Consider the following 17,383-nt stretch of genomic DNA (forward strand, 5'->3'; position numbering starts at 1 on the left):
GAGGCACTAGCAGGCAGGAAAATGCTTGATGGTACTTTCTCTTTTTAAAACCTGGGGAAAGTTTCTTTTTTCTTTATTGATCTTTGGTATAAGTGGAATCTAGTTATTTCAGAGCCTCAGCGCAGGTTGGCAGACACATTAATCATTGTTAGGACTGGGAACTTGGGAGAAGTAGCAGAAGGGCTGTAAGTGGGGAAAGGCCAGTCCCAGGGGAGGCTGGCGGCAGGAAAGGCTCCTTTAGGGTGCTGTTTGCTCCCCCATCCTGGCTGGGCAGAGTCGCCCTGAGGCTGGCACCCCACAAACCCAGGCAGAGAGTTTGGGCTGGGGATGGGACAGGTCCCGGCCCTTATCAGGCACACTATTGGCAAAGGAGAGCTTGGCCCTGACTTCCCATAAAGGTGGCATGGTGTGGGGGTCAGGGTGGACATTAGGTTAAGCAGTGACTGAGCACAGTTAGAAAGGGACTAACTTTTAGCCAGAGGTTTATTTCTTTCAATCCTGTTCCAGCTTTTATCGTGCATTTAAGACACAGTGAATGGCTCTGCTGGTTCATGTGTAGGCACGAGTGTTGAAAGTCCCCAGTTACCCTTTCTAATAAAAGAGTAATATGCAAATTAACCACCACTCTGCTACACCCACAAGTCACAACCACCAGCCAATCAGAGTGAGTATGCAAATTAACCTAACCAAGATGGCTGCGGCCACAGAGAACAGGAGAAAGGCTTGAGTTTCCTTGGCAATGGAGGAAGCCAAGCTTTAGGCCCAGGCCTTCACTCAAGGCTACAAAGTTTCAATTGTAGAAGGAAAATAAATTCCAGATACCAGGGCCTCTGCTTGGGTCGCCAGGGGTGTGGCTGGCCTACAAACCACCACAGGCCCCTCGCCCAGGCCACCTCATGCCCCAAGGGAACCCCACCCTGATCCAGGACACCCTTCAGGGCAAACAAGCCGGCCCCCATCTGTGTACCAGGCCTCTATCCTATCAAAAAAAAAAAAAGGTAATATGCAGATTGACCATCACTCTAACACACAAGATCAAGATAGCTGCCCCTATGTGGTCCTAGAACTAGTAAGTGGGTTAGAGTACTGGAACCCAGGCCAAAGGAGCACTAGGCAGTCAGAAACGGGTTTATTAAAAACATGAGGCCCGCTGCACAAAATTTGTGCAAGGGACTCAGTCCCGCCCACTTCCACTTCATCGGGAAGGTCATCCGGAAGGATGTCGTGTCTAATTAGCATATTGTGTTTAAATTGTTACAGAAATCAGGTGTATTTTTGAGCTGTAGGCCTAAAACAGTGGGGTTGTTCTCCATCCCAGGGTAAAATCCTTGCCGGCTCCTGGGGTGGAATTCAGCACCCCAGTGTCTCTCCCTGTTCCCTAGGGAGCTGCAGTCCAGCTCCACTGCCTGCTCACCTGTGCTCCCCGGGATCCTGGGGGTGTCCGGCCTGGGCCTGCACCAGGGGGCATGCTCACAGAGTGACACAACTCCGGCCACGCCCCAGACTGGAGGAAGGATGGAAGAGAGGATGGAGGAAGGATGGAAGGGAGGATGGAGGAAGGATGGGAGGGAGGATGGAGGAAGGATGGGAGGGAGGATGGAGGAAGGATGGGAGGGAGGATGGAGGAAGGATGGGAGGGAGGATGGAGGAAGGATGGGAGGGAGGATGGAGGAAGGATGGGAGGAAGAATGGAGGAAGGATGGAAGGGAGAATGGAGGAAGGATGGAAGGATAGAAGGGGGGATAGAGGAAGGATGGAGGAAAGATGGAAGGGGGGATGGAGGAAGGATGGAAGGGAGGATGGAGGAAGGATAGGAGGGAGGATGGAGGAAGGATGGAAGGGGGGATGGAGGAAGGATGGAAGCGGGGATGGAGGAAGGATGGAAGGGGGAATGGAAGGATGGAAGGGAGGATGGAGGGAGGATGGAAGGGAAGATGGAGGAAGGATGGAAGGAGGAATGGAAGGATGGAAGGGAGGATGGAAGGGAGGATGGAGGAAGGATGGAAGGGAGGATGGAGGAAGGATGAAAAGGAGGATGGAGGGAAGATGGAAGGAAGGATGGAGGGAGGATGGAAGGAAGGATAGAAGGGAGGATGGAAGGAAGGATAGAAGAAAGGTCTGCTGAGTGACAAAATGCACGATAAAAGCTGAATTACCTCGTATGTTCAAGCTCCTTGGAGAACTGCAGAGAGAAATGGGCTGCCCCTTCCCACAGCCCATCTCTGGATCCAGTCCTCTCTGTTCTCACACTCCTCTCCTTTCTCTGTCCCTCTCTTTTAGGGCTTCGAAGACCCCAAGGACAAGTGAGTGACATGCTCTTCATGATTCCTGGGGCATACCTTCAGATCTGCCTCATAGCTATGTTTCCCCATGCTCCATGGGGAAGGAGCCCACACGCGGTCTTGGCTGAGTGTCCGGAGCCCACAGCGGATAAGAGATAGCCAGCCTGGGCCATCCAGCAGAGATGCTGGGCCCTAGCATTGCCCATATTCAGACTCCACTCCATGCACACACGTGTGCACACACAAAACTACATGTGTGCACACTCTGCACATGCATGTGCATGCATGCACACACACACACACAGGTGTGTGTGCAGCTCTCAGAAAAGTGCAGGCCTGTCACAGTGGTCACACACAGTGCCTGGCCACATCCCAGTGCCCTGAGGGAATGTCACTTCCCAGTTCTCAGGGGCTGTCAGAAATTCCATGTCATTTTAGTTCAGCACCCAAAGATCATGCAACCTTCCCAGAGAGTGCCTGAGCCAGGTTAGAGCACAGGTGGCCACAGTCCCTGGGCAGAAGTCTCACCTCTTGATTTCAGCTTTCATTTTTGGATGATGGTACAGCCAGAAAAGACAGAGCAGAGACCTACCTGTGGGGAGAAAACAATTAAACCTTCCATAGTAAATCATTCTATATAATAAAGAGGTGATATGCAAATTGACCATCATACCCTCACACAAGATGGCCGCCCCCATGTGGTCACAAAATGGCCAGCACAAGATGGCCAGCCGGGAAGGGAAATTGTGGGCGATCAGGCCTGCAGGGGAGGGAGGGCAGTTGGGGGGACCAGGCCTTCAGGAGAGGGCAATTAGATGTTGATCAGGCTGGCGGGGGAGTGGTTAGGGCAGGGGTCTTCAAACTTCTCTCATTATGAGAATCACCTGGTGGAGGTGTTAAAACACAGATTCCTGATAGCACTTCTTATAGTTGGGATCCGGGAATCTGTGTTTTAACAACTCCACCAGGTGATTCTCATAATGAGAGAAGTTTGAAGACCCCTGGGTTAGGGGGTAATCAGGCTGTCAGGTCGAAGCCGTAAAGGACAATCAGACAGGGAGTCAGGCAGGGGAGCAGTTGGAAAGCCAGCAGTCCCAGATTGTGAGAGGGATGTCCAACTGCCGGTTTAGGCCCACAGGGATTGGGCCTAAACCAGGAGTCAGACATCCCCCGAGGGGTCCCAGATTGGAAAGGATGCAGGCTGGGCTGAGGGACACCCCCCAAGTGCATGAATTTTATACACTGGGCCTCTAGTCTATATATATAAAAGCCTAAGCGACCGTTACAATGGAATGACCACAACGACCGGACAACTGGTCGCTATGACGTGCACTCACCCCTAAGCGGCAGAAGCTGCCCCCGGCCTGCAGACCTCAATTGCCTGATTGGGGCCAGGCCCCTGGGCCGGGATGGGGAGCCAGGGGTGGGTGGCGGCCTGTGGGCATTGAGGGAAGGAGGAGGTAGGGAGGTGTGGAGGCAGAGAAGGTTCTGATCACTGACCAGGCCTAGGGACTGGCCTCCCCCCCCCATGCATGAATTTTGTGCACTGGGCCTCTAATCTTATGATAATGAACTAATACATCAATAGAGTCAGAGAAGCCTGTTGTTGGTGAGGCCCCCAACCAGCGGATCTGAGACTTAGGCAGTTTTCTACCCATGTGTGCAGGTGTCAGGAGGGTGTCCTGGCCCGAGTCTCATCTTCCCCACATTATATTAGGGCTGATCTGGGTCTCTCTCCTGGATCCCTGAGCACGGGCAGAGCCACCAGTTAGCAGCGCCCCCTGGTGGTCAGCCTGCCTGGTGTCTGCCCTTCTTGCTTCCCAGGAACGCCCAGGAAAGTGCAAACCCCGAGGATGAAGTGGACGAGTTTCTGGGCCGTGCCATCGACGCCAGGAGCATTGACAGGCTGCGGTCTGAGCATGTTCGCAAGTTCCTCCTGACCTTCAGGGAGCCTGACTTAGAGAAGAAGGTAGGCAGCCTGGGTGGGAGGAGGCTCCATGCAGAACCAGAGCCTACAGAGGGGAGAAGCGGGGAGAGACAAGGCAATGACCGGCTGGCTCCCTCCGTCCCATCACTGTTGGAAAAGCCCTTCTCCCCTCCACTTCCCTAGCTCTGATGCTGGGGAAAATACCCCAGCAGCTGGGTATTTTAGGGAGACCTCCTTGTTTGGAAGGAATAATAAATCTTAACCTCCTTGTGCCTCATTTCCTTAGCCAGAAATGGAGACATTTAGCATACTTACCTCAAAGGGTCTTACTGAGGGTTAAATAAGTCCATATATTTAAAACACATACAACAGTACCTGCCACATTGTATATGTTCAACGAATGTTAGCCTATTTGTATTAGTTTTTTTGTGTGTGATTATCATTATCATTGCCCATGGACCACCTAGCTACACTGAACCTCAAAGTATTAACCTTGGAAGGGGCAGTCAGCCTCCTTAAATCATGACCCGGAGAGCTAAAACTCAAGTAGTTGCACTAACAGGGGTCCTCAAACTTTTTAAAGTGGGGGCCAGATCACGGTCCCTCAGAGAGCTGGAGGGCCGGACTATATGAACTACTAATTCCTACTGTAACACCTCGGCTGCGCTCACTGCCCAAAAAACCTGGCGGGCCGGATCAGACTCCTCTGCGGGCCGCATGTGGCCCGCGGGCCGTAGTTTGAAGACGCCTGCTAGTATGCCCTGGGCCAACGCGTGAGGTAGTGATGGAGCCAGAACCAGTCCTGGGCTCGGGGTCTTTGCTCCATGTCACAGCCTCTTTCTGATGTTCCATTACAATGAGCTCGTGAGAACGCATGACGTCATGGAGTAAAGCAACCCTAAGTAGGAGGGAAAGTGGTAGGAGCGTACATAGTCTGCCCGCTAGCATTTATGGACGGACATGGATCACCTTCTCTGGGGACTCCGTGCCAGCCCAGCCTCTGCTCGGACGGCTGGTTGGTGTGTGTGTGTGTGTGTGTGTGTGTGTGTGCTGGGGGTGGGGGGAGAGCTGAGGCTGGGAGTCAGGACCCTGGGGATGATCTGTGTGATTTTGGACAAGCCCTGTGACCTCACTGAGCCCCATCTTACTCAACTCGGAAGCACAAACAGTAGTCCTGTGCCTACTTCCTAGTGTGCTTGCCAGGTGCGCGATGATGCTTGTCCTAGCATGTAGGCCAGGGGTCGGCAAACTCATTAGTCAACAACCAAATATCAACAGCACAACAATTGAAATTTATTTTGAGAGCCAAACTTTTTAAACTTAAACTTCTTCTAACTCCACTTCTTCAAAAACAGACTCGCCCAGGCCGTGGTATTTTGTTAGAAGAGCCACACTCAAGGGGCCAAAGAGCCGCATGTGGCTTGCAAGCTGCAGTTTGTCGACCCCTGATGCAGGTGGTGCTCGGTAATTTTAGCCGTGATCATTACACATCACTCTCTCGGTGATCTGGTCTGTGGAGAGTTTCTGGTTTGACACAGTTCAACTCCTCTCCCCACAAGCATCGCCTTAGGGTGATCTGGGCTGGTTTCCCAGGAGCTCAGGCTCGCACCGGCCCTCGGGTCTCCCACGTCCTGGAGCGGCTCCCTGTGTGTCGGGGATGGAGCGCGGCTGGGGCAGACAGGGCTGGTGCCTCTGGCCCTCACTCTGCCGTGTCCTCTCAGTACTCCAAGCAGGTGGACGACCGGTTCGGTGCCTACGTGGTGTGTGCCTCGCTCGTCTTCCTCTTCATCTGCTTCGTCCAGATCACCATCGTGCCCCAGTGAGTACCCGTCCTCCTTGGGTCCCTCCTCCGGCTACAGGGTCTCCAGGCATCTGAGGGGAGGTCCTGTAGTGGGACAGAGGCAGGAATCTGGGCTGAACTCGCTCATCAGGGAGAGAAGGTTCCAAACATGTGCTCGATGGGACCAGGAAGCCGGGAGCCTGACTCCTCTGTGACAGGGAGGCCACGCGCTCATTGGAGGGTGGGAACCTCTCTGGGCACTGCCCTGCCGTATGGGGTCTCCATGCCACCCTGCCGCTGATCCACCAGCCTCCTTTCCACGTGACCTTTGGTTCTTGCAAAAAAAAAAAAAAAAAAAAAAAAGCAACACATGTTTCAAATAGTTTTGCTACTCTGGGTAATTTGAAGGATGGACTTTGGGTTCTGAAAGCTTTCTCAGAGACATGCTCCTGAACTCTGTGAGGACTGGCTGTGTCGCTAGAGGCCTGTGGCTTCCTAGGGGCCCGCTCTGCGTGGGCAGTGGGATTTTAGAAATATGTGTTAGTCATTCCCAGGAGGGTCGTGCCTCGGTAAGAAAATAACTGCCCCACATTTTAAACTTTTTATTATGTAATATTTCAAACATGCAGAAAGGTAAAGTAAGTAATAGAATTATTACCCATTTCCTAGATATAATACTTGTTAATATTTTACATTTCTCTGTAACTTTTTATTTTTAAAAAATATATATTTTAATTGCTTTAGAGAGTGAGAAAGGTAGAAGGAGGGAAGGAGAGAGAAAGAAAGAGAGGATGGAAGGAGGAAGAGAGAGAGAGAGAGAGAGAGAGAGAGAGAGAGAGAGAGAGAGAGATCGGCTGCTTTCCGCACACACACAAAACCAAGAATCGAGCTTGCAACCTGGGTAGGCGCTATGACTGGGAATCAAATTGGCAACCTTTCCCTGCATGGGACCGTGCTCAACCGACTGAGCCACACCAGCGAGGGCTTTTCTGTTTTTGTTTTTGTTTTAAAATAAATTTTAAGCACAAGGACATTTTGTCCCTGAAAACCTCAATAAAACCTATTTTAAGGGCATTTTCCTTCTTAACCACATTGCCTTATACACCAAACAAAATCAACACCATGTCTCTACCATCGTCTAATACTGTGTTCGGGTTCAAATTTCCAAAATGTCTTCCACAGTTAGTTTAGTCACAGCCAGGATCCACTCATGACCCACTGGTTGCCTTAGGTTATGTCTCAGAAGACCATCGTAATCTGGAAGAGTCCCCACATCCGAACGCCTTCTGGTTTTCATTTCGAAATAATTGTAGACTCAGAAAAGTCACAAAAATATCACGGAGTGTTTCCTTACGTCCTTCATCCCGTTTCCCTAATGTCGACAGCTCACATAATCTAAGTAGGATAGTCCAACCCAGGAATGAACACTAGAATAACACTCTTAACTGATCTGCAGACCACATTCTAATTTCACCAGTGTGCCCTCGGATTGCCTTTTTGAGGCCCGGAGCCAGTCCAGGACACCACATTGCAGTCAGCTGTATCTGCTCAGTCCCCCCACCTCCCCCCCCAACCTGTGAGACTGTCTCCGCCTTTTCGTGTCCCTCACGGCGTGGCCCTTTCGATGAGCACTGGCCAGGGAATGTTTAGACTGTCCCGTTGGGTTTGCCTGATGTTTTCTCATTATCACATTGAGGCTATGCTTTTAGACAAGAACCCACAGAGCGATGCCCTCAGTGCCTCATGTCAGGGGGTATGTGATGCCCACGTGTCTCATGCTTTTATTTCTAATGGCACTATGTTCAGAGGAGCCTGCTCTCAGGTTTTACCAGCTGTGGCTCTGCCAGGATTCCGCAGACCCTGGCAGCAGCGCCACCTGGAGGCCCTGCTCGGAGGTGTGCAGAGCGGCTGGGGCTGTGGGTTCTCTGGGCATAGGACCCCATTTTGCTGAACTGAAGGGAGCTACAGGTATAGATAAGCAACCCAGACTTTCTGTCCCATTGCAAATAAAAGCCCCCTTAGTTTGACTACACAGTCCTGCCACGTTTCTTTTTTCTGCAGCTCGGCTTGGGGGCTGTTATCCCCACACCCTGCCTGCCTCCCTCCAAATGCTGGGTCCCTCCGCAGGCCTCAGGGCCAGGTTGCTAAGGCATCCACAGAGGTCATTCTCTAGCGCCCTCTCTCTGTGGAAGCTAAAGGCTACTTTAAAAGTCTTTCCCTTGGAAGAGAGTTCTCTCCCCTTGTTCGGGCTGTTTAGGGCAGCCAAGTGCTGGCTTCTGGAAGAGCCTGGCACAGAGATCCCACTTGAACGCCTCCCGGCCTCCTCAGGCCCATCACTGGCCTTCAGCCTGCTAACACGCCTGGCGCCCCCGGAAAGAGAAGGGATTCCTGTGGCCTCCTGTGATGGGAGTGTGCCTCTCCTCAGCTGGAAGGTTCTAGATGGGAGGTCGCTTGCAGCTCTTTTGTCTGAGGATTCTGGTCTGTGGTGGACGTTAAGGTCACCTGCGCTCTGCCTCGGTTTTCGTTGAACTGGCACGGTATCAGAGAGCACAGATGGAGCGGGCCTTGGGGGCTGGCAGAGGGAGGGGACAGGACTCAGAGGCTCTGCCCTCCGAGGGGACATGACTGCTGTTTCTCAGAGTGACTGGTTGAGCAGCTTGACAGATGCATTTCTATAAAGATGCAAATCAGTCTCGGCCTTCAGAGTTACCATGGGTGGCTGCTTGGAGGGAGGGAATAACCGAGTGATTTAAAAAAAAAAAAAAAAAAATATATATATATATATATATATATATATATATATATATATATATATATTATTTCAGAGAGAGGAATGGAGAGGGAGAGAGATAGAAATATCAATGATGAGAGAGAATCGTTGATTGGCTGCCTCTTGCACGCCTCCCACTGGGACAACCCAGGCACAAACCCTAACTGGACTCGAACCCAGAACCCTTTATTCCATAGGCTGACACTCTATCCACTGAGCCAAACCAGCCAGGGCCCAAGTGATTTTTAAGCTGAGTCCTTCCCAGGTAAATGAAGAGAGTGTGTGGATAGCTAAGACTTAGGCACAGCGCTGAGCAGGTTTCTCCCGGTTCTCCGCTCAGTGCCCTGTGGCTGCTGCCCCGCAGGAAGGCACGGAGGGCGGGAAGGGCAGGAGCCAGACCGTCACGGAGGAGGGTCCTGGGCGGTTTCACAGGCTGTGTGAGCCCTTCTGAGCGAGTCCGGGGCCAGAGAGGCCTGGGCGGTGGCAGCAGGGGAAACCTAGCAACTTCTGCTTCCTTCCCGGGGGCTCTCAGGGCCCCAGCCCCGGAGCTGGGAGGAGGGCAATGCAGCCTGAAGCTGTCGCCCACCTCCTGGATGTGACGGCACTTCCATCCCCATCTCCCCCTCTCTCCTTCAGCTCCGTGTTCATGCTGAGCTTCTACCTGACCTGCTTCGTGCTGCTGACCTTGGTGGTGTTTGTGTCCGTGATCTACTCCTGCGTGAAGGTGAGTCTGGCTGGCACCTGGGCTGCACCCCCTTCCCTGTCACCACCGTCGTCCCTTCCGTCCCAGCCCGCTGACGGGACCCTCCCAGCAGCCTGATGGCCCCACTCGGGGTCGGGGTGTGTGATGCTGGTCACAGCTCTCGGCTGGCCCGGGCTGCAGGCCGGACGGAGGGGTGGTTGGTCCATGGGGCCTCGTTTGTGTGGACTGTGCAGTCAGCCTTCATAGGCCTTTGCAACAAGAAGACGGTTTCGCCCCCTCTCTTGTCCGTCCCTCTTGTCAGGCGGGCAGAGGAAGGGCACCTCGCACAGGGCCTGGCATGGAGCAGCAGTCAAACATTTGCTGACAGAATGGGTGCGGGAGGAGCTCTCAGCACCCTGTCAGTGTTCCCGTGTGCCCTGGAATTGGCCCCAGGTGGGGACCGAGGAGATGATGGCGTTGGAGCTGCTCCTCGTATGGACGAGGTGGAGGCCCAGAGTGGTTCTTGGCTCAGTCAGGGCCACACGGCGGGTAATGTGGGCACGAGACCCTGTGATGTGTTTTCCTCTCACGCCTTCTCCGGGGCGTGCTGTGCCCACTGGCCCGCTGTGTCCCCTGAGGGACCTGGCCACAGGCTGTTGGGGTCTATTGTAGCAAGTACAGGTTCCGTTTGCCTTATCCACCAGGTCTGGCCCTCCTTTCCTTCCCCCGTGGACTCAGAATTTCCTCAGGGGGTGAGGGGGGTGGCGGGGTGGTGGGGGGGGGAGACAGTCAGTCCCAGAGAGCCCTCTGTGCCCAGGCGGAGACAAGCCCCTCCAGCGTCTGCCTTGGCCACTTCTCTACTCCTCCTGACACTCGCTCGGAGCCACACCCCTGGGCTGGGCTGGGGTTGGGGGCCCAGGCCTGCCATCACCCCTGCACACTCCTCAGTGGGCACCACATCCTTCTTCCGGAAGGCTCCTTCATGAGGTGTTAACGTTTCATCACCTGATAGCCAAGGTCTTGGTCCACTGACTGTCAGACCCGGAAGGCCTTGGCGTGGTGCAGCCCTCCCCTGAGCAGGTGCCAGGGAGGTGCCCCTGAAGTGGGTGCCCAGGGAGACACAGGCGGGCTTGGCCACTTGGCACGTGGAGCCATGTTGGAACCCGGTGGCTTTGCTGCATCACAGGCTCATCCTACTTCCCTGTCCTTCCACCCGGTTCTCCCTCGAGGCTCTGCGTTCAGTCACCTCCTGCCTTGGGTCCTCTCTTTCCATGTCAAGCCTCCCCCTCCCCCAGCCTGCTAGTCCCCAAGTGGGAGCCCTGCTTCCTTCATCTCGTGGCTATAAGAGCACCCACATATTCACAGGAGAAGGTGGAGGCAGCCCCGTGTCCATCAACAGATGGACAGGTAAGCCGAAGGGGACTAGGTGTGTGTGTGGAACACCGCCTGCCCATAGCACGCGGTGACGTTCTGACACATGCTACAACATGGCTGAACCTTGAGGACATCATGCTAAGTGAGAGAAGCCAGACACAAAAGAACATACATTGTATGATTCCACTTACATGGAATACCTAGACTAGGCACGAGGATAGAGACAGAAAGTAGAGTATGGGATGCCGAAACTGGTTTGGCTCAGTGGATAGAGCGTCGGCTTGAGGACTGTAGGGTCCCGGGTTCGATTCTGGTAAAGGGCATGTACCTTGGTTGTGGGCACATCCCCAGTAGGGGGTGTGCAAGAGGCAGCTGGTTGATGATTCACTCTCATCGATGTTTCTAACTCTGTATCTCTCTCCCTTCCTCTTGTACAAAATCAATAAAATATATTTTTTTTAAAAAAGAAAAGAAAGTAGAGTACAGGACACCAGGGGCCAGGAGGAGAGGGATGAGGAGTTCCTGGCTAGTGGTACAGTTTCTGTTTAGGTTAACAAAGGGGTTTTGGAAAGAGATGGCAGTGATGATTGTCTAACATGGTGCGTGTAATTAATGCCACTGAATTGTACACTTAAAATGAATGACATGGCACATTTTATGTCGTTTATATTTTACCACAATAAAGAGTCACAACAACCTTCTTTAAAAAGTACACAGTAGCTAAAGGGGCCTCTTTAACCTTTTTTTCTGAACCCCAAAAGGGCCTTTTCTCTTTGTCAACTGAGGCAAAGTCGTCGTTTGAGGCTCGTATGTAAAGCTGCATGTGGTCCACAGTGTTTGAACCAGAACAGTTTTCCCTCATTCCTCCTAGCTGCGTGGGTAGACCTGGCCTACACAGATTTCATTGGCCCTGTGTTCCCCATTCGCATGTGCCTCTGATGGTGTGGGGGACGGGGGGACGGGGGGGAAGCCAGGGAGGCGTTAGGGGAGGAGGAAAAGAGGGGAGCCCATCTACAATATATCCCCACTTCCCAGACCTCCTTCTCCCCGCCTGCACTGGCCATTTTGAGTTAGTGCTTTGGTCTAATGAATTCTCTTCACCTCGTACACTGTTATTCATGGAGAGCGTTCCTGCCTCCTTTGTCTTATTGACTCTACCGAGTTCGTAATCAATGCCACGTTCAGTCCAATCCTACATCCAGCCCAGTGGTCTTCCTGATGGTTCTGAGGAGACCCAGTTTCCTCAGGGGGAGGATGGTGGGTGCAATGTCCACCTCCCCACACCCAGTTGGTCCCCCGCCAGCCCCCTCCCCCTCCCTCCAACCAGGGTGACCACTCTTCCGTCTTACAGATGCAGAGCTTCTGTAAAGAATTTGTTTAGGCCGGCACCGGTTTGGCTCAGTGGTAGAGCGTCGGTCTGCGGACTGAAAGGTCCCAGGTTCGATTCTGGTCAAGGGCATGTACCTTGGTTGCAGGCATATCCCCAGTAGGGGGTGTGCAAGAGGCAGCTGGTCGATGATTCTCTCTCATCAATGTTTCTAACTCTCTATCCCTCTCTCTTCCTCTCTGTGAAAAATCAATAAAATATATTTTTAAAAATAAAATAAATAAAAGAATTTGTTTAGGAAAAAACCCTAGTCGGGCACCTGCTGAGCTGGGCCGGGAGTGGACTCACTCTAACACCCACGCTGGTCCCGTGCTTTCCTCCCAGCCTCTGACACGCTGTCTTCTCTGCATTTATTTACTTTCTGGAAGTAGACCCCACCCTGAGACGTCGTTGGTGGAACAGACACCTCTTCTGTTTCATTGCTTTCCTTTCCGTTTTCATGTTGCCCGTTGGCTGGCTGCACAGTGAGACATAAAGGGGTGGTTCTCCCTGTTGGGGTGCACGCAGGCAGCCTGGCCCTCCCTCCGATGCAGGGCATGGGCCTGGCACGGGCCTGGCTCTGGCACTGTCGCCCTGCCTGCAGGCGGACACACTGAGCGCCGAGTCCATTACCTTTGCAGGTGTTTGCCACGAAGCTGATGGACTAGGATTTTCAGTGTCGCTCTGCTTTCCCTCTGAGAACATTGGCCCTTTATCAGATCTCAGTGTTCATCGTATTCCCACGTGGCTTTCCCCTGAGACGCAGCCGTTCCTCAGGTACCCTGCCCGGTGCAGGCGCCCCAGAGCCAACACCAAGGAGTTCCGCCAGACGTGGCTTCTTTCTCGATTTTATTGACTTTCCCACTTCCCCCAGACAGTGTGGACTTACTTTCCCAACTCGTCCATAGTGTAACCCCCTTGAAGAGAGAAGTGTGAAGAAAGTGGCGGCTGAATTGGTGGGCGTCCGGGGTCTGCAGGGAGCCATTCTCACTCCTTCCTAGTGCTGAGGGCTGTGGTCACCTTCCCACCTGGGTCTGTCCCTCTCTTCCCGGCACAGCGGGGCCCAGTTCCCACACAGCCCCAGCCGTCTCCCTGAGGCTCCTTTGGTGCCTTGGTCTTCATCTTGTCCCGAAGTCCCAGAGTCCTGGTCTCGTTCCCAGAGCACATCAGCTGCTCCCAGAGCCCACAGTGTCTGGGGCGCTGGCCCTGGACACTTCCTCCTGGTGATGCTGCCTGTCTGGACCTGCACACGGCACTCTGCCCTTCCCGTGGCCTCCGTGCCGCCTGGGCCCAGAGCTGCTTTTCCTAGAGAGCCATCCTAAATCCCTGCCTGCCACCACCCGTGGTCCACGGCCTCACAGGACTTCAGATCGGAAGGGGCCTGAGCAGTGAGGCAGCCCTGGCCCCCGCCTGAGGCTGGTTTCCCTCCAACCTAGCCCTGTGAGGCTTGGGCCAGCCTCCGCTTGCTCACCTCCGGGAACGGTGAGCTCACTCACATCTCCCTGATCCCACCCTCCTTGGCCTGCTCTGACGGTCCCATCCCTCTCTCTGTGGCTTCTGTCCCACCTTCTGTGAAGCAGCCCAGGCCTGCCCCTGACAGGGCCGCCACATTAGCCACCAACCCCGACATGGGTAGGAGAGGGTGGCTCCCTCCTTTCCCCACAGGCGGATCTGGGCCCCCTGCCTTTACTGGGGCTCATTAGCACATCCTTTTTCGAAGGCCAGACTCCTTCCCTGCAGTTTGGGATTTGGGTACAGAGAGGCTCAGGAGTACTCAGCCACATACTTCTCTGCAAGTGTGTGCACGTTTTACACATACATACATGTATGTGTGTCTATCTCCCTCATCCTCCAGGCTGCTGGTTCCCTCTTAGTTTGCATCCTATGACCCCTTAGGCTCTGTCCGCTCTGTACAGTCTCCACAAAGCCTCCCCTCTCCCCACAGCCTGGCTGTCTCACTGGGCTGGCTGTGCTCTCCACCGCTCCACCTGACTGCCGCCCACAGTGTCTAACACGGGGTCTTACGACACCATCCCTCACCTCTTAAGTATCTTCTGCCCTTGGGATTCCCACCCTCACCTTCCCACCACCATGCTCAGCGCCACCTTTTGTCTAATAGGGAGAGGAGATGTTGTCTGACACGTGTTCACTGACGTTTGAGCCAGGAAGTCTAGGATCCAGATCCCAGCTGTGCCACTTAAGCTGTGCTTCCTGAGCCTCTAGGTCAGCAAACTGCGGCTCGAGAGCCACATGTGGCTCTTTGGCCCCTTAAGTGTGGCTCTTCCACAAAATACCACAGCCTGGGCGAGTCTATTTTTGAAGAAGTGGCGTTAGAAGAAGTTTAAGTTTTAAAAATATGGCTCTCCAAAGAAATTTCAATCATTGTCCTGTTGGTATTTGGCTCTGCTGACTAATGAGTTTGCCGACCACTGGTCTAGGTGATTTTTATTGCATCAACTTGGCAGGTGAAGAAAATAGGCTCGGAGAGGTTAATAAGGCTGCTTTCCCAGCTCCTGGAGCTCGGAGGCAGCACAGCTGGGGTTTAAACCCAGGTGGTTCTTGACTCCAGAGCCCACAGGCTTTCCCCTCCAGGACGCTGCTTTTATTAACATGCTCAGCTGACCCCTGAGAGGCCAGGGATGGGAGCAGCGGTGTGACGTCTGGTCAGCCTCTGCCTGCCTTCTTTGGCCTCCAAAGTTTTCATCTTGTAAAAGACTTTTCTGCTTTCCTATTAGCTCTTTGTCAAAAAAAAAAAAAAAAAAAAAAAGCTGTTTTCTTAAACTTTCTGCCATCAGATTTCCTCACCTTCTTTCATCTCTGCAACAGCCTAGCTCGACATCACAGACGGGAACCAGGCGCCAGCCAGGGAAGTTATCGATTTGCCTGGAGACTTTCAGAGGGGCCAGGATCAAAACTGTCCCTCACCCTGCCAGGCTTTATTAATTATGTCCCCGCTCCCGTGTTTATATTACATTGATTTGAGTTCATTAGACTGGGAATGTGCTGGTTCAGAATTTCTTCCATTGATCCTTTTTCTGAGCTCTGATTGTGAGCAAGCATTGAGCAGCTAGTTTGCACAGACACAATGTCCTGCCGTAAAAATGCTCTCCAGGGTCTGCCTGCAGTCCCCAGCGGGACTCTGCCCCATGTGAAGTTTTGTCATCCACGCTGTAGTTATTAGTAAAGGTGGGATTTAGGCTCAACATGCTGATGAACTTTTTAATTACAAGAGATGAGATACTCTATAAACCAGAGCAGGATGTCACATCTTTTACAGATTTCAACAACAAAAAATAGCAATTCCTGGGTTCTAGATGAGGTTTTAAAGTCAAGAGTGGATCTTTTGAAAGGGTGACAAGGGGCATTGGCCTGTAGCAAACCAGTGCACTAAGACTCAATCATTCACTGGATGTTATCGAATGACATTCTGGATTGGATTTTTTAAAGCCTGCAGTTCTTCTCCTAGCCTCTGGGTGGCCCCTGTGGGGCTCCAGATCTCCCCTGACTAGGCAGCCCACGGGCATGCTGCTCCGATCCTTGGTGACTGCAGGATAATGAAGGAAGCCCTTCAGTAGATGAATAGGGTGATCAGAACTAAAACAATTCAAGCGACATGGTTGGAGGTGGGAATGGAATGAAAACTTGGATCAGGCAAAGATTAGAAACCATCTGTCACATCATTTCTGAGTGAGATCCTGATGCCAATGCCAAACTGCTTCCCCCAGCTGTGAAACCCAAAATTCCTTCAATAGGAAACAAGGACCTTAATACTTATTGGCAACATGGCTCTTTAAAATGCAAATATTAACTACATTTTCTATGGAATCTAACAGCTTACACAGCACTTTCCAATGCATCGTTTCCTTGAGTCTTCTTAGCCACCTTGAAGATATTCCCTACTTACTGACGAGGAAACCTGGGCCAGCGCCCTCCCTGACATCCCCAGGATCAGACAGCTAGTACGAGGCCGAGCAGGATTCGTACTAAGTGCTTTATTGAGATATAATTTACATGCCATAGAATCCACGTTGCAAAGGCGGCTGGAATTGTACTTTAGTAGTTTCCGGTATATCCATAAAGTTGGGCAACTAGCATCACTGTCGAATGCCAGAACATTGTCATCATCCCCCGAAGAAACCCCACGCCTGCCAGCAGACACTGCATGTCCCTTGCTGGCCACAGCCCCGGCAACCTCTAATCTGCTTTCCTTCTCTGTGAATCGGCCTGCCCTGGACATTTCGTATAAGTGGGATCATACCATAGGTGGCCTTTGAAATCGGCTTCATTTACTTAGCATCGTATTGTGAAGGTTCACCCATGTCATGCCATCATGTACCAGCCCTTTATTGTTATGGCCACATCATACTCCATTGTGTGGCTAAAGCACACCTGTTGACCCCTTCATCAAACTGATGGGCTCTTGGGCAGTTTCCATGCCGGCTCCTTCTTAGTCCAGGCTGGTTGGGAGAAGCGGAGGACATGGCGGACAAGGCCGACTGTGTCAGACTTCCTGGGGCCCGATCCTATCACTACCAAAACCGCTGAGTCTTTTAGTGGACGCACAGTTTGTCTAGTTGAAGGAAATACATGGAGGGCTGGGCGAGGGAAACGGCAGACCCATGAGCATCCCGCTGAAAAGCTCCCTGAGCTCCCTGGCCTGTGGCCCCCGCTCCTGCTCACAGGCTGCCCTGCCCTGTGAGCCCCTTCTCACCAGCTCACCCCTTCCTCCGCACACCGGGCCTCAGCTCTTCCTGCCGAGGAGACTCCTGACCCTGGCTCCCTCAGCTGCCACCTTCTGCCTCCCCCTGTTTGTAACTCCCAGAATTCACAGTGGGTACTAGTGCTTTCCCTCTGCTTGTTGTTGGAGTCAAGAGAAAGGTGACCAGACGTCCCACTTTTTAACAATTTGTCCTGAGTGCCGGGACGTTTTAAAAAAAAAGTCCCGATGTTTTAAAACGCCGCGGGACAAATTGCTAAAAATCGGGACTGTCCCGCCAAAAGTGGGATGTCTGGTCACCTTAGTCAGGAGGGCATCTTTCCTTCTTCCTCCCATCCTGCTTCTCTCACCTGGAAGGTCCCGGCAGACCCGCCCCTGGCCAGCTGCACAGCCTGGGCTGTGGCCCGGAAGCCGTGGTGCCAGGCGGAGGCACACACACGGGAGGCTGTTCAGGAGGGCCCTGCGCCAGCTGGCCAGAGGCAAAG

At 52.9% G+C, this 17,383-nt stretch overlaps 1 protein-coding gene across 2 annotated transcripts in view; it reads left to right on the top strand.

Annotated features, from left to right (window-relative positions):
* Positions 1 to 17,383, top strand: part of ADCY5 (adenylate cyclase 5) — a 154,035-nt gene that overhangs the window by 119,604 nt on the left and 17,048 nt on the right. For both annotated transcript variants that reach the window (XM_036444600.2, XM_045583941.1), the window contains exons 9-12: positions 2,281 to 2,303; positions 4,107 to 4,251; positions 5,931 to 6,028; positions 9,396 to 9,483. In XM_036444600.2, the coding sequence (XP_036300493.1) occupies positions 2,281 to 2,303; positions 4,107 to 4,251; positions 5,931 to 6,028; positions 9,396 to 9,483 (354 nt within the window). The remainder of the gene's footprint in view (positions 1 to 2,280; positions 2,304 to 4,106; positions 4,252 to 5,930; positions 6,029 to 9,395; positions 9,484 to 17,383) is intronic.

The sequence above is a fragment of the Pipistrellus kuhlii genome, unplaced genomic scaffold (genome assembly GCF_014108245.1).
Source record: "Pipistrellus kuhlii isolate mPipKuh1 unplaced genomic scaffold, mPipKuh1.p scaffold_m20_p_2, whole genome shotgun sequence".
NCBI lineage: Eukaryota > Metazoa > Chordata > Mammalia > Chiroptera > Vespertilionidae > Pipistrellus > Pipistrellus kuhlii.